We start from the raw sequence: 17,654 nt of genomic DNA, 5'->3' as shown, positions 1-17,654 counted from the left end.
GTAAAATAGAATACAAGAGGAGTGCAAACAGTAAGTGTAGCAAATTATCAAGGCCCAGAAGCCACCCAGGCATAAGGGTTATTGCAAGTACATTACGTTAGTGTGGAGATTTGATGAAGTGTTTACTTAAGGGGGCGGTTCATTAGGAATTTGTTAACGTTGGACTTGAACACATCCAAGTTGTAGTCAGGTGCGAAGCAGGCAGACGGAAACGAGTTCCACAGGCGTGCAGTTCTAAGAAAGAAGCTTTGTTCATGGAATCCACATTTTGATTTAGGCACAGATAAAGAGTGGGGGAAATTTTTCACAGTGGATTCGGCTAGACGGGTGTTTTTCGTGAAAGATTGGCGAGGGGGGGATGAGAGATTGGAGTTCAGACGAGCACCTGCCATGGAAATAACGATAAAACAAGGAAAGGCTTGCAACGTCTCTTCTGTGGTAGAGAGGTTGCAAGGTAGAGAAAAGGGCATCTCCCACTAAGCCACGAAGTCTATTTTGTACTCTGTGTAGGCAGGATAGGCTGTTTTTAGCAGCTCCTTCCCAGATATGGCAGCAGTATTCCATCTTCAAGGATGGAATACTGAAGATTAATAAAGGATATATTAATAAGGATCAAAGGAATGAAAACAGAGAGAGTAATAATAGCAGTGAAACAGGTAATGATGAGGTGGGTACTGGGAATAAGAGAAACAGATGCAAGAAACAGGTTTGGTTTAATCTGCCGTTTAGCAAACATATCCAAAACAATATACCTAAGGAATTTTACAATATAATTGATAAAAATTTCCCATCCGAGAATAGATTAACAAAATAATTAATAGGAACTCAGTAAAACTATCTTTCTCCACCTCTGCCAACTTAGCCAACACTATAATAAGCTTTAATAACAGGAAAATAAGCAAAATGAGGGATAATAATAAGTCAGTATCGGATGAACGTTTTTTTAGATAGAAAATGTAACGGCAGAACACCTGGCAATTGTCCATTGGGTGGCAAATGCTTAACCTCAGAAATAGTGCACAAATGTGAGATTAAGGCTGATAACAGTAAGAAGGTGCCACGGAGTGCGTCTTTAAGGAAAGATACAGAAACCATGTTGTATCCTTCAAAAATTAATCGGAGATTGAAACTAACAGAGAAAGTGTTAATGATAAAAGGGGAGATGGTACAAGAATCAACATTAGAAATAAAAAAAGTGCATTAAGTGATTGGGTCAGGGAACTTCATAGAAACAAAAAAGATTTTGAATTGAAATGGTCATTAGTAGATAAGGGTAGAAAGTATAGACCTGGTAAATCAAAAAGGTGCAATCTGTGTTTTTTTTTGTTTTTTTTTTAATTACATTTTCACCCCAAACAAGGCACATTGCCACTTTGATGTAGGGGCTACTATCAGGGACATAAGCATCAGGGGTACTATGTGGGGAGTTGGGCAGCAAGATGTTGGTTCACATTAGATGATGGAAGCCTTCTACATAGTGAATTATAAAGAAGAAATATTAAATAAAAGACTGGATGCTATACAGGGATGTCTTCACAGGAATATATTTTTGCTATCACGTCTTAAATGTAACTGAAAGAAAAAATCATTCTGGGGAAAAATAAAGGTTCTTGAGTGCAAAGTTAAATTGCTAAGAATGATGTAAACTAGATGTGATGAGTGATTCAAATCTTGAATCTAATATTCTACACTAGAAACACATTTTTAGAAATAAAGACAATGGATTATTAGATAAGAAATTTAGATCTATAAAAAGGATTAACAAAGATTAGCAATATTGTCTCAAAACTGGGAACACTGTTTTAATCATATTGATGGTGAAATAGTTGTTACCTTTTCTAGATCAATAAAATAGCTTAACAAAAATTAGCTATATGAATTCAAAAAAAAAATATTAGTAATTAAAGAATGGTTGGTTGGTTGTTTTTGTTTTACGGCATATCAACCCTTTTCAGGTTATTTAATGCCGAATCCGGTGATCTTAAAGAAAATTTTTTAATACAATATATTTGTTTTTTGCAAGCCAGTTTCTATTTAACCCATAGTTGGGACCCTAACAGGTACTACCACTCCGGGTCAGAGTGGACCTGGGAGCAATGGCAATTAAAGGGTGGCTCCACACTCCCTAGAGCCCGCAAGTTGGGGCCTCACCATCGGATATAGTTTAAGGTCATATCCAGGACTTAATTAAAGAATGGGGATTAATTGATACTGTTTTAGATGAGCAAAACTTAAAAAATCTTAGCTTATTAAATAATACTCTTTTTCTAAACGATTAAATCCAAAAAACCAAGGTGAACCCCCACTTTTATTGGAGTAAAACATACATCGAACTAAAGATTAGATTTATTATTAATTGTATTTGTTATGTGGAGATAGGTAACCAACCCAGAACATCCTACATAAAGAACCGAGTCACCGGATTTCACCGGACCCTTTGTAAAAAAACAGACTTCCCCCTGAACATGAACACGCTGTAAATACGTAAATAAACTTCTCTTTCAGTATTCAAACCACAGTGTATATTTATTTATTCCTTTCACACAATACTTTATCTTTGATATGTCCGAATAATAGGCCACCTTAGGACATATCAAATTGGTGAAGGAGACTCAGTAAAAAAAAAAAGAAAAAAGCATGTGGTGAGTGCAAAATTTAAAAGTTTAAGTGTTATATATTTGTTCAAGGACTGAAAGCACCGAAGGACAAGGATTTAAGGTGAAGGATTTTATCGATTATGGAGCAAGATCCAGAAATTAACTTGCAAAAAGTGACAGAGGAATGTTAGAAATTGATAAATGTGAAAAGCGATACCACTAGGATAGAGGGAAAAACTACATCCCACGTTCTAATGGTAAAACAAAAAACATTTCCCAAGAACAAAGGAAAAAGTTTTGAATGTTGGAGCTGTGCGGGTTTGCACTTAAGAAAAAATTACCCTTTTAAAGACCAACCTTGTGCCAAATGTGGTTTAGTCGGACACCGAGCTTCCCAGTGCTGAACTAAACAAAATAAACAAAGACAAAAATTTAAGTCTGAAGTAAATGTGGTGTTGTCAAAAGAAGAAGTGAGACAAGGAAGTAAAAGAAAATTTGTCAATATCAAAATAAATGGTCACATAGTGAAAGTATTTTTGGATACAGGTAGCGATATTCCAATTATCGATGAAATGACCTGGAAGAGGATTTGGTGTCCAAAACTTGAAAAAACATTTAAAATTGCCAAAGGAGTACCCGGCAACAGATTAAAATTCATGGGAGAATTAAATTGCAGTGTATCCCTTGGATCCAAATTTTTTTTTACAAAAGTATCAGTTGTTCCAGATATAAATTCTTGCCTTTTCGGAATTGATTGGACCGTTTTGTTTGATTTATGGGAGCTACCCAGAAATTCATTTTGTAACAGTGTGAACGTAGCTGAAAAGAAAAATTCCAAACAAAATGACTATTTTCTTACGGTCTTAAAAAGTGAATTCTCCAGGGTTTTTTCTGAGGGGTTAGGTATGTGTACTAAGACCGAAGTGAATTTTGAACTAAAACAAAATGTGAAACCTATTTTTAAACCAAAAAGAAACAAAGAAAACTTCAAAAGAAGATATTGAAATTGAACTGCAGAGACTGCAGGAAAATGGTGTAGTCGAAAAAGTTGACTATTCTGAGTGGGCAATCCCCACTGTATATGTTAAAAAGAAAAATAAGAGGATTCAAGTATTTTTCTAGAGGCCTCAATGACTGTCTTATGGATCATAGTTATCCACTCCCATCCTCTGAAGACATTTATACAGCTGAATGGAGGGAAACTTTTCTCCAAAATTGGTTTATCTGAGGCTTACCTTCAGGTAAAAGTCAGTGAAGAACGTTCGAAGTACTTGTGTATCAATACCCATTTAGGACTCTTCAGACTCAAAAGGCTCCCTTTTGGTTTGAAAATAGCTCCAGTGTTATTTCAGCAAATAATGGACACAATGCTTGCCGATTTAGGTTTTGCAGTCGCATATTTGGATGACATTCTTATAAAGAGTAGATATGTGCAGGTTTCAAATTGAGTGCAGAAAAATGTGAATTTTTTTTAAACATATGAAATATCTGAGTCAAATCATTGACAGCCAAGGCAGAAGACTGGATCCTCAGAGAACAGAAACCATTGAGAGGATGCCAGCACCTAGTAATGTTGCCCAGTTACAATCTTTTTGGGGTTTAGCACAATATTATGCTATCTATATCCCAAAAATGCATAAGTTGAGAGCACCATTGAATGAATTATTAAAAAAAAGGACGAAAGTGGATTTGGTCAAAGGAGTGCCAAAGTGCATTTGAAGAGATTAAGAAATGCCTGCTATCTGATTTAGCACTGGTACACTTCGATCCACAGAAGGAATTGATTGTGGCGTCAGATGCAAGAGATTATGGTATAGGAGCAGTACTTCTCCATAGACTGGAAGACGGATCAACAAAGCCATGCTTTCAGATCGCCTGCAGAGAGAAACTATTCTCAAATTGAAAAAGAAAGTTTGGCAATAATTTATGCAATTAGAAAATTCCATAGATTTATTAATGGCAGGATTTTTACATTGTAGTCTGACTACAAGCCCTTGTTGACTATTTTTGGATCTAAAAATGGCATATCCACTCACACTGCAAACAGACTTCAACAATGGAGCATAATTCTATTGAATTATAATTTTAAAATGGAGTACATTTCGTCCAAAAATATCAAACATGCAGATGGACTATCCAGATTGATTCAAAAGTTGCAGAACCTTTAGAGGACACAGTGATAGCTGCATTAAGCGAGGAAAAAGAACTCTCCGGACTGCTGTGCAACACGATTCGAGAGTTACCAGTGACTCTGGACGACATCAATAAGGCAGCAGAAGCAGATGAATTCATTGTAAGAACGAAAAACCAGGTGCAGCTAAATGACAAGTCAAAGAAAGACTAAAAAATTTTGCCATTTTCAATTTGCTCACAGACTTTATTGTATGCAGACAGTCGTCATACCGACCACACTGCAAAAGAGAATGCTAAAAGAATTCCATAGCGATCATCCAGGCATGTCCAGAATGAAGGCTTGTATGCGTGGATATACATATTGGCCTAATATGGACCGGGACATCGAAAAAATGGTAAGAGAGTGTCGATAGTGTCAGCTAGCAGCAAAGGCACCACCTGTACAGATACAACCGTGGCCGAAGATGGATGCCCCATGGATGCGGTTACACATTGACTATGCAGGTCCGTTGAATGGACATTACTTCTTAGTGGTTGTCAACAGCTTTACAAAATGGCCGGAAGTGCTTAAGTGTAAATATCCAACATTGACTAGTACTATAGAGCCATTAAGACATCTCTTCAGTCGTTTTGGAGTACCTAAAACTATTGTCAGTGACAACGGCACCCTATTTACCAGCAAAGAGTTTGAAGAATTCTGCAAGGCCCTATTCATTGAACATTTAACAACTGCAATATACCATCCAAGGTCAAACGGGCTCGCAGAGAGATTTGTTGATATGTCCAAAAGAACTTTAAGGAAACACCAATGCATGGACACTGATGAGAAGAGTCTTGAAAATTTTTTCTCTGTATACAGGATCACTCCTAACCCAAACAGGAATGTCGGTTTGTCACCAGCTGAACTAATGTTCGCACAGAAAATCAGATCCGTATTTGACAGGATTTTACCAAATGCAACCAAGACAACAGCAACGAGAGAACATCATTCGACAAGGTTCTACAAACCTGGTGACAAAATATTCTTCTTGAACTATAGGACTGGGAAAAGCTTTTGGGAGGAGGGGATGATTATGAAAAGAATTGGGTACATGCTATATTTGGTAAGAAGTAGTAAATTTAACTGTCGCAGGCATATGAATCAGCTAAGACCGCGACACACTGATGACTACAAACAGACAGACAATAATGAACTGCCCTTAGAGGCATTGTATGACTCTTTTAATATTCCTCTACCCATAGCACAACCTACTCCGAGAGTAATATCTTCTACTCCAGGTCAGAGAGTACCAGTTTTACCACCAGCTCCACCCCCTCAAATGGTGTTGAGGAGAAAAAGTACAAGGGTGAAAAGAAAAGTTGATCGACTGAGCCCCAGACCTAAAAACAAACGGTATTAAGCAAAATTCTCCAAGGAGAAATTGGCTTGGGAGGAGGTGTTATATGGAGATAGGTAACCAACCTGGAACATTCTACATAAGGAATTGAGTCACCAGATTTCACCGGACCCTTGCAAAAAACAGAGACTTCCCCCTGAACATTAACATGCTTTATCTGTCTCTATGTAAAGACGTAAATAAACGTCTTTCAGTATTCAAACCATTTATTTATTCCTTTCACGGAATACTTTATCTGTGATTGTTCGAATAATAGGCCACCTTAGAACATATCAGTATTATTATTAGAGAAGTATTTAAGAACTTAATTCCCGAATTGTTATTTTGTATTAAAGCCATGCATAACCTCAGAAAATTATGGTTGGATGGCAAACGTAGGTTAAATCTATGGTAATAAAATTAGTATCATGGTTAAGATAGGCATTAGAAACTTATATTTTGGAATAGGTTAGTCTAGTTTTAATTGGATTTGTTTGATTAATAAATAAATCATAAATGCATATTAGGAATTTACCAAACTTAGAAACATCGAACGGCTTGAGTTACTTCCCTTCTATCGTTATGAATACTTTTTAGGATTTTGGTAACTTACAATTTCAACTAAACCTTTTTAAAGGCTTAGTTGAAATTATAAGTTACACTTACAGAGTTATTTCCCTTTCTACATCTAAAATATCTGATAATCGTAAATCTTATTAGGAAAGAACAAAAGAAAATAAAAAATAGATTGAGATTGAATGAAGTATAAAGTAATGTTAAACTTTCTTTCCTTATTGAATAAGTTTTAAAACAAAAACTTTTCTTAAATCACATTAAGTTAGCCAATATTTTTGTAAATAAACAAAGCAAATTCCAGATACAAAACTAACATAGAATCGCAATAATTTAACTTAATAATTAGTCGCTATGTTATTCATGTGAACGTAAAAAATATATCCTCCTTTATTTAAAATATGCAATCCTTATACAAGTACTGATTCCGATTCTTTTAAAATTCCTAAACAATTTATTAGAGACTTGATGCTTTAAAAAAATGTGTAAAAAAGTGTAATGCAATGTTTGTCATATTTTGTAAAATATTAAAAATACACTTGGGAGAGGGGGGGGGTGATTTTTCTAAACATTTTTTCTTAAAAATTTCTTAAAAAATGTGTAAAAAAGTGTAATGCAATGTTTGTCATATTTTGTAAAATATTAAAAATACACTTGGAGAGGGGGGGGTTGATTTTTCTAAACATTTTTTCTTAAAAATTTCTTAAAAAATGTGTAAAAAAGTGTAATGCAATGTTTGTCATATTTTGTAAAATATTAAAAATACACTTGGGAGAGGGGGGTTGATCTTTCTAAACATTTTTTCTTAAAAATTTTCCTTATAATTGATGGAAAATATTTGATTGAAAATTGATATAAGAAATTTTATTCTATGAGAAATTGTATTACCTTTGTATGCAACAATACTTTTGTAATATTAAAAAGGTTCTAAATGATTAAACCACACTTTTTTTATTAGTATCAGATAATAAAAAAAATTTTTTTAATTAAATAAAGAAATAAAGAAATTTAATTTAAGAAATTAATGAATAGTATTAATAAAACATATTAAATGGACAGAAGTAATTGTATGATATTTTGTTTGAATTTTTTTAATTTTTTAATGGAGATACGAAAATAGGTAAATATATAAATTAAAAAAGAAATACTTTGCAAGGATGCGATATAGTTAAAATATTTTCGCTTGTTTTGTTTTCTTTATAAGGGAAATGGTTTCCATAATGTTTTATTGTTAAAGTGTTTTTTATTCAATAAGTCTGAAGAAAGGCTGTTCTTGTGAAAATTTTCAAACGACTTAATGTTTGGATTTGTCCGAGTAGTCTTGAAACAATTGTAACTAACGATGAGATACACTATTTGTTGCTATCAACCCATTCTTTGAAGTCTTGGTTTTTGTTAAAACAATATATATATTTCTTTTTATAATAAATTATTTTTTATATAATATATTCTTTCATTATATAATATATTATTTCATTATATAATATATTATTTTATTATATATATCATATTATTACATTATATAATGTTTTTATCGATTTTCAATGTCAAATCTGTTTTCCTTTTTTGTTTTACGTGAAGATATTCTTATTTTTGAAAACATTTTTTATTTGCTTTCAATTTCAATTTGGAGCCGATTTTTGCACCAAAACATGCAACTGCTTTTTTATGAATATTTCTTTTAGTATTTTGCACTCCTTAAAAAATATACAGTCTCCGTTGACAATGAAAGTTTTTGATCTCATACCAGGTGCCCCTGATTTCGTCCTGGGTAAGATCCAGGTTTATTTAATCAATGGTGACCTTCTTGATGAAACAACTGATGCGATCGTCCATTGCACAGATGCACATTTCAGTCTTAAAGGTGAGTACAATTGTATGGTTTCCTTTGAAGAAATATCGCACATTTCAAATGTTCTATTTTGAACATAATGTACCATATTTAATGGAAAGAACTCGCCAAATGCTCAATAAGTTAATATAAATAACCGAGTCGGGAGAAAACTAGGAGATAAGTTCAAGGGAGATAACTCGAAGAGATAATTTGGATCTCAATCAAAGGGAGATAATTTGGATTTTACTATTTTTTTTTAAATTCTATTTTCACCACAAACAAGGCACAGTGCCACTGTTATATAGGGGACTACTATCAGGTATCGGGTATAAGTTGTATTACTAACGATTACTATATTGTCCAATTTTTACTGTACACTCTTTAACCCTTATCCTCGAGTGGCTTCAAGTTCCATATTTAATGGATGTAGATTGCTAAATATTGAAATAGTGTCACAGTGGAGAAAGTAATAATGAGATAAGAAATGTTTACTGCTGAGAGTATTTTTCTTGAGCAATGTGTCTTCGAGTGGAGATCGCTGTGCTTGGCATTGACTGGGGTGTAAAAGAAGACGTCTTTGAACTTTCATATCCTACAAACCTTTTATCTCTTGTTTTCTGAACAAGTTGTTAATATATGGCTCTTTGGAGTTTGTCCAATCTTCAGCTTTTTTTTATTTTTCTGGGGGCTCTAGGCGTTGGAAGTTGACGTTTTTTTTTAAAAAGGCGCTAAAGCTTCCCAATCATTTTTTTTTTTCACTGAGTCGAGCTGATGCGCACAAGACATTTTTTGTTTAGTCTCTGACCGTGGATGTGTCAACTTCCGTTTCGCAGCCAACTCTCATTAATAATCCCCACAGCCTCTTCGTCATTGGTTTACATGAGCTCATTTCAATCTGTTCCGAGCCACAACTTGCATTTAACTGTCTCCAAGTTTCAGTTCTTCGGTCCAAGATCAAAGTGTAGTATCTTGTCTGATACTACACTTCAATTTTTTGTTCTTGGTTAGAAAAAAAGATGAGGATAATAGTCCGCAATAAATAAATCAATAAATAATACTCATCTCAATAATGAATTCCAATTCAATAAAAAATAGGATTTGTTAATTTCATTTTTTTTATTCTAGGTGCAATTTCGCGTTGTCTCTCTCGAAAAATTGGTTCTGCCTTTGTTAGAGATGCACAAAGCAAAGGTAAGTTTTTCCTCTTTCTAAGCAAAAACTGTTCCAAATTAATTTTATAATTCATTGTTTCTACAGAGTTTTTGACTATTTTACTGAAAATAATGAAATCTAATATATAAAAGGCTATATGTCTGTCTGTTTGTCCATCTCCATATTTTCAAACTCTATCTCTTCTGAAACTAAAAGTCGCAGAGCGGCGCTAGGGGCTCCAAATGATTGGATTTTTTATGGACCGTTATTTCATGGGTCTTTAGCCGGTTAAAATAGTTTACTAAGGGATAAAAAAGGGGGTCAGAATTGAAAAAAATTGTGATACATTTTGTACATTCATCTTATTTTTAATTTTTAATTTCAATCAGTTCATATGCGTGTCACATTGGCACAGTGATAGTTTGATGAAACCCAAATACATTTATCGGGATTTCTAAAGTAAAAAAAAATGTATTTGGGTGTAATCAACTAGAATCGAAACCAAAATCAACACTGTAGAATTCAAAGCTGGTGACGTATAATATATATGAATTCTGGACAAATTAAAATATATTTAAACATATTTTACGAACGGGCAAAGCCAGGCGTCCCCCAACCGGGCTAGTACAAAAAATAAGAGTTGGAATATAACTTCAAACATTGAACTTCCAGCATTTCAGACCAACACGCGTCACAACTTTTCCGTCACCATAGGACCGTTTTTTTTTTTTCTTATAGCCTGAGGGAGTATCTGTACCTGATGGTGTTACAGAGTTTTAGCTTTGTACGACAGCTAAATCTCTCTCTCGGTTCAAAATGTTGACATCCAGCAACAAGCAAGAGCAAGATAGCCAGCAACAAGTCAAACTGCAGACCAGCTTAATGCGGGTACTGGTCTCCTGCTTTATGTTTTTTAACTCAGAGATTTGCTTCTCCTGGAGGGGTTGCCTTCACCACGGCTTACGGGAGCCCCCTCCACTCCGCATACACATGGAAATAAACACATGCGTACATAGACGTATGCCAACATACGTGTGCATGCGCACAGATATACAAACGTAATCACGTAGAGGCACACATATACGCACACATACGTACACACAAACGCAAAATACACACGAATAAATAGTCCAAAAGTCATAAATAGTAAGTGATCAGCGATTGGACCATTTTTGTCCCGTTTCCTCCCTGCTTGGATTTTTTTTTTTTTTTTTAAATAAAGTTTGTTTCAAACTCATTTTTTGCAACACATGAAGATAAAATTAACAGACTCGCATATAATTTTCCAAACAAAACAAAGTACGAATTGACAAGACAGTCCAACTGAAAGTTATTTAAAGACGCTTGCACTTTTTTTTTAAAATAAAGTTTGTTTCAAACTCATTTTTTGCAACACATGAAGATAAAATTAACAGACTCGCATATAATTTTCCAAACAAAACAATGTACGAATTGACGAGACAGTCCAACTGAAAGTTATTTAAAGACGCTTGCACTTTTTTTTTAAAATAAAGTTTGTTTCAAACTCATTTTTTTGCAACACATGAAGATAAAATTAACAGACTCGCATATAATTTTCCAAACAAAACAACACACGAATTGACAAGACAGTCCAACTGAAAGTTATTTAAAGACGCTTGCACTTTTTTTTTTAAATAAAGTTTGTTTCAAACTCATTTTTTTGCAACACATGAAGGTAAAATTAACAGACTCGCATATAATTTTCCAAAAAAAACAACGTACGAATTGACGAGACAGTCCAACTGAAAGTTATTTAAAGACGCTTGCACTTTTTTTTTTAAATAAAGTTTGTTTCAAACTCATTTTTTTGCAACACATGAAGGTAAAATTAACAGACTCGCATATAATTTTCCAAACAAAACAACGTATGAATTGACGAGACAGTCCAACTGAAAGTTATTTAAAGACGCTTGCACTTTTTTTTTTAAATAAAGTTTGTTTCAAACTCATTTTTTTGCAACACATGAAGGTAAAATTAACAGACTCGCATATAATTTTCCAAACAAAACAACGTACTAATTGACGAGACAGTCCAACTGAAAGTTATTTAAAGACGCTTGCACTTTTTTTTTTTAAATAAAGTTTGTTTCAAACTCATTTTTTTGCAACATATGAAGGTAAAATTAACAGACTCGCATATAATTTTCCAAACAAAACAACGTACGAATTGACGAGACAGTCCAACTGAAAGTTATTTAAAGACGCTTGCACTTTTTTTTTAAAATAAAGTTTGTTTCAAACTCATTTTTTTGCAACACATGAAGGTAAAATTAACAGACTCGCATATAATTTTCCAAACAAAACAACATACGAATTGACAAGACTCATAATATATATATATATATATATATACATACACTCATGAGATATATATATATATATATATATATACTGTTACGGGTGCGGTGGCTAATCACAACGCCGTAACACAGTATTTGCTATCGTAAGGAAGAGTAGGGACAAAGGTTTTGAGGGAGAGAGATAAAAATACAAGAAGCAGATATTTTATATAAAAATAGGGAATTTATTAAAGACACAAAACATACCAAAACAAGATAGGCTGACAGAAATATTTATGCAAGTAGTATTTAAACAGGACAAAAGGGGATGAACACAATATTAAAATATGAGGGAAAAAGGGTAACAAGAGGAAGGTAATTATAGTGGGGAAAACTAGGCAAAGCAATAATCTATTCTCGGAACTTAATATATAATATGATATTCAATACGTTTGGTCAAATGATAAACAAAAATACTTTACCCTCCGTCGTATTAATAGGGATGACCAAGTTGGGTAGTAGGTGGATTCTGGTGATAGTGGGTTGAGGTTAAAGTTCTTACGACGCCTTTGAACAAATCCACCGGGGAGAAAGGCTGCCTGTGGAAGCTACTAGCTCACTCTTTCTCACTCACGTTAGGCTGTTACTCCCAGCCTTTTATATTCATAAGGGAGTGTATATCTCTTAGACCTCTTTTTCTTTCCTTTCTTTTCTTCTTCTTCCTAACCTTTCCTAATTCTATTTTTAGGGATGGGGACAACCTGAATGACCCTAGGTTCTGTACCCAGTCCATTCAAGGTCAAAATTAATACTACGTCTCTTGTTACACTTCCCCCCCTCAGAGTAAAAGTTTTGAGTTACAAATGAAAAACTTTTACAACAACAATAAAGGCAAAAATATATCAGTAGTTACATAGTTTTGAGTTACAAATGAAAAACTTTTACAACAACAACAAAAAGCAAAAAATATATTAGTAGTTACGTACACATGATTTTAAGGCAATCAGTTCCAACAATATTCTGTAAAATAATAAGTCGGCAAAGGAGAACGCATTTGTAACATTATACTCTAGATAGTGCGTCTGCAATAATATTGTTTTTTCCTTTAATGTGTTTGATGGTAATGTTGTATTCTTGTAGGAGAAGGCTCCATCTTGTCAGTCTCTGATTTTTGTTTTGCATCTTTGCAAGGAAAGTTAATGGATTATGGTCGGTAAAGACCAGAACAGGGTACATGGTGACGCTGAGATAAAAGTCGAAGTGTTGTAGTGTCGTCAATAATGATAAACATTCCTTTTCAATGGTTGAATAGTTCTTTTGGTGAGTGTTCAACTTTTTGGAGAAGTACCCAATTGCTCGGTCGATACCTTCATCATCCTCTTGGGTTAAGATACCACCCATTCCGACATCACTGGCATCAATTTCTAGTTTGAATTGTTTTGTAAAAACTGGTGTTGCGAGAGCTGGGCCCTCCATGAGTGTTGATTTTATTTTGTTGAAAGCCGCATCACAGGTCTCACTCCATTTGTATTTTACATCCTTTTTAAGGAGGTCCGTGAGAGGACCTGCTATAGATGAGAAATTTTTACAAAATTTCCGATAAAATCCTGCCATACCGAGAAATCTCATTAATTGTTTCTTGTTGGTTGGAATAGGATACTCGAGAATGGCATCCACATTTGCGGTGATGGGTTTAACTTGTCCTTGGCCCACAGTATAGCCTAAATAATTTAATTTTGCATGACAAAATTCACTTTTGTTTAAGTTCACAGACAGGTTTGCCTCTTCTAGCTTACGGAAGAGTTGCCTTATGATGTGTAAATGTTCGTTCCAAGTCATACTGTACACGATTACATCATCAATGTATACATCACATCCTTGAATAGCTTGTAGGAGGGAATGCATCATCCTTTGAAATGTTGCTGGTGCGTTTTTCATTCCGAATGCCATAACCTTGTATTGGTATAGTCCATCGGGAGTCACGAATGCTGAAATTTCCTTAGCGTTATCGGTTAAAGGTACTTGCCAATAACCTTTCATCAAGTCGAATTTACTGACATATTTTGATTTGCCAACTTTGTCGATACAATCATCAATTCTGGGAATCGGGTATGAATCACTTTTGGTTACTGCATTCACTTTCCGAAAGTCGGTAACAAATCTGTAGGTGCCATCGCCTTTTGGTACAAGTATACAGGGAGAACTCCACTGACTGTTGCTTGGTTCAATAATATCATTTTCCAGCATATACTTGATCTCTACCCTCAACTGTTGACGCTTGATGGGGTTGACTCTGTAAAAGTGTTGTTTGATGGGTTTTTCGTCTCCCACTATGACGTCGTGTACTGCAAAGGTAGTTTTACTAGGGACATCAGGAAAAAGATCTTTGAAATCACTGACCAAACCACACATTTCCTTTTTATTCTCATTTGACAAATGTTCAAATTTTTTATTTAAATTAGCTAGTATTTCCGAGTTTTTTAGATGACTACTCTGTCCCATTTCCTCCTCTCTGACAATTGTATTTTCATCGTTATTTAAAACATTTTCAGATGAGGTTATTTTTGTAATATTAGTTACTGTTGTAACTGGTTTACCCATATCTAACACATTTCTGTCAACGTATCCTTTTAGCATATTAATGTGACAAACTCTTCTCTTTTTTCTTCGATCTGGGGTGTGGATGATATAATTTACATCATTTATTTTTTTCTCTATTTCATATGGGCCAAAATATCTTGCTTGTAGGGGATTATGTGGGATGGGTAAAAATATTAAAACTTTGTCCCCACTTTCGAAGGTACGATTTTTACTATTTTTATCAAATATAGCCTTCATTCGTTTTTGGGAGTTTTTCAAATTTTCTTGCGCTATTTTCACGGCCCCGTGTAATTTCTCTTTAAAATTTGATACATAATCTAAGAGATGTAATTCATTTTTCTCCGTTAGCCATTTCTCTTTTAATAGCTTTAAAGGTCCCCTCACAGTATGTCCGAACACAAGTTCGAAGGGGCTAAATCCTAAAGAGTCTTGTACAGCTTCTCTAGCAGCAAATAAAACAAAATGGACGCTTTCGTCCCAATCTCTATTATATTGATAACAAAATTTTTTCATCATGGACTTCAGGGTTTGATGAAAACATTCGAGAGCTCCCTGTGATTCGGGGTGATAAACACTGGATTTGTGTTGTTTAATATCCATCTCATTCATTATTTGTTGAAATAGACCAGACATAAAGTTTGTGCCTTGGTCTGATTGAATGGCTGAAGGAATTCCAACTAAACAGAAAAATTTAGTTAAAGCCTTTACTATAGTCTTAGCTTTAATATTTCTTAACGGAACAGCTTCTGGGAAACGAGTCGACGTACACATAATCGTCAGTAAATATTGGTTTCCCATTTTTGTTTTAGGGAGTGGCCCAACACAATCCACTAGTACTCTACTAAAGGGTTCTTCGAATGCTGGTATAGGTCTGAGTGGTGCGGGCGGAATCTTTTGATTAGGTTTTCCGACCATCTGGCATGTGTGACACGAGTTACAAAAATTTACCACATCCCACTTAAGTTTTGGCCAGTAAAAATGGTTTAGAATTTTTTCATAGGTTTTATTTATTCCTAAATGACCTGACATGGCGGTATCATGAGCTATTTTTAGTATTTCTTGTCTATAAACCTTTGGAACTACTATTTGACTTATTACCTTCCACTCCTCATCCACATTAGCATCTAGTGGACGCCATTTTCTCATTAAAATTCCATCGTTCATAAAAAAACACTCCCTAACTTCTTTTGTTTCCGTTTTTGGTAAGGCGTTATTTTTGAGGAGGCAAATTTCTGGGTCGTTCCCTTGTTCACTTATAAATTGGTCCCTAGTTAATTCGTCCGTTTTATTTTCTTCTGAGAGATTTAATTTTATTTTTTTACTCGTATTATTCTGTTGTTCTAACAGGTGGGATATGAAAGTTTCGTCAAGTCGTAATTCATCGTTTGGTATCTCTAGGTGTTCCTTTTCTAGTCGTTGTTTTCTTGTGGTCGCTCTGGTAATAGCGCATTCCGGGTAAATGTCAATGCGTTCCTCCCCCACTGTTTTATGGTTTACTACTATCTGGTCACTGACAATGGGATCAGCTATTACTCTCCCTCCAGCTAAATCATTTCCTAGCAGCAGCGACACCCCCTGAATCGGTAATTTGGGTCGCATGCCCACGATAACTGGGCCAGTTATTAATTCCGATTTTAAGTTAATTTTGTGTAGGGGCGCTTTATTTATAGTCATTCCTACCCCTTGTAATAATACAATATCTCCAGTGAAGGTAGATTTCGATAATGGAAGCACGCCTTCTAATATTAAAGTTTGCGACGCGCCAGTATCCCGCAATATTTTAATCGGCTTGACTTCTTCAGGGTCGTTAATGTACACATAACCCTGGGATAAAAATGGCTCATATCTTTTCATGTATGAGTTTTTTTCTTTCTCGTTTCTCGCTAGCTTTGGGGAAGAAGACTGGTAAATACTATCGTTTCTCGTTTTGTGTGTAATAAAGGCATGTGGTTGAAACTTATTTTCTTCCCTTTTCCTTTTTAAGATCCGACACTCGGATATAAAGTGGTTATCTTTCTTGCAATAAGAGCAGAATATTTTATTTTCTCTCGGAACGGGTGCAGGCGGGACCCTTTGATTATAATTTTTATTAAATACGTTAGGAACACGCGGCTCGGTTAACATTTTCTCTTCTGTACGAAGGTTTGACTGGTTTTTTGTTATTTTATTTCTTTCCCAACACCTGTGGGTTAAATTATATGTATCCGCCATTATAGCTGCCTCCTTAACGGTTTTAATTTCTCTTTCGTCAACTCGCATTTGAATTTCTTGTGGGGCGCATTGTTTAAATTCTTCGATGAGAATAAGTTGGCGTAAGCTATTATAGTCATTATTTACGTTTTTCGCTCTAACCTATCTATCGAAGAGGTCTTCTTTTTCTCTGGCAAATTCTACATAAGTCTGCCGCTCAAATTTCCTATACTTCCGGAATTTCTGCCTATATGTTTCGGGTACTAACTCGTAAGCATTTAATATGGCGTTTTTTATTGTCTTATAATCCGCGGCATCTTCTAGACTAAGCGCAGAGTAAACCTCGGCGGCTCTTCCCACTAGCACGGTTTGTAATAAGGTTGGCCAGTACGCATACGGCCAATTTAAGTTTGCTGCGATTTTTTCGAAATGAGGGAAATATTTGTCTACTGTTTTTTCACAAAAACTAGGCACTAGTCTAACATTTTGTGCTGCGTGAAACGATGAAGCATTAGACTGTTGACTTCCATTACCCTGTAATTTAAGTCTTTCCAGCTCTATTCTCTCTTGCATTTTTAGTTTTTCCTTCTCTAGTTCTAACTGTAGTTGTCTCTCCTGCTGTCTCTCCTGTATTTCTAATTTCTTTAGTTCCAAGGTGAGTTGCGTATTATTTTGTCCGTCTCCCTCGCTTACGGTAGCGGTTTCTAGAAGGTTGTTTTCTATTAATATTTTTTCTACGATACTTTTTATTTCGACCTTTTTCATATTCGGGTCTGTATCTATTTCGAAGAAATTCGCAATTTCTACTAATTCTGCTTTTCGTAGTTTCCTGACTTTTTCGCCCAGGTCGGCTAAACTTAAAAAATTCTCTACAGAAAAAGACATGATAATAGAAGAG

General features: G+C 34.8%; 1 protein-coding gene across 2 annotated transcripts in view; it reads left to right on the top strand.

The window, feature by feature from the left end:
• LOC145254686 (uncharacterized) overlaps nucleotides 1-17,654 on the top strand; it is a 143,979-nt gene that overhangs the window by 89,443 nt on the left and 36,882 nt on the right. For both annotated transcript variants that reach the window (XM_080113338.1, XM_080113339.1), the window contains exons 16-17: nucleotides 8,430-8,543; nucleotides 9,639-9,704. In XM_080113338.1, the coding sequence (XP_079969464.1) occupies nucleotides 8,430-8,543; nucleotides 9,639-9,704 (180 nt within the window). The remainder of the gene's footprint in view (nucleotides 1-8,429; nucleotides 8,544-9,638; nucleotides 9,705-17,654) is intronic.

This window comes from Euprymna scolopes, chromosome 30, assembly GCF_053919585.1.
Source record: "Euprymna scolopes isolate OS-2025 chromosome 30, ASM5391958v1, whole genome shotgun sequence".
NCBI classification, from domain to species: Eukaryota; Metazoa; Mollusca; class Cephalopoda; order Sepiida; family Sepiolidae; genus Euprymna; species Euprymna scolopes.
This window is presented reverse-complemented; position numbering and strand designations above follow the sequence as displayed.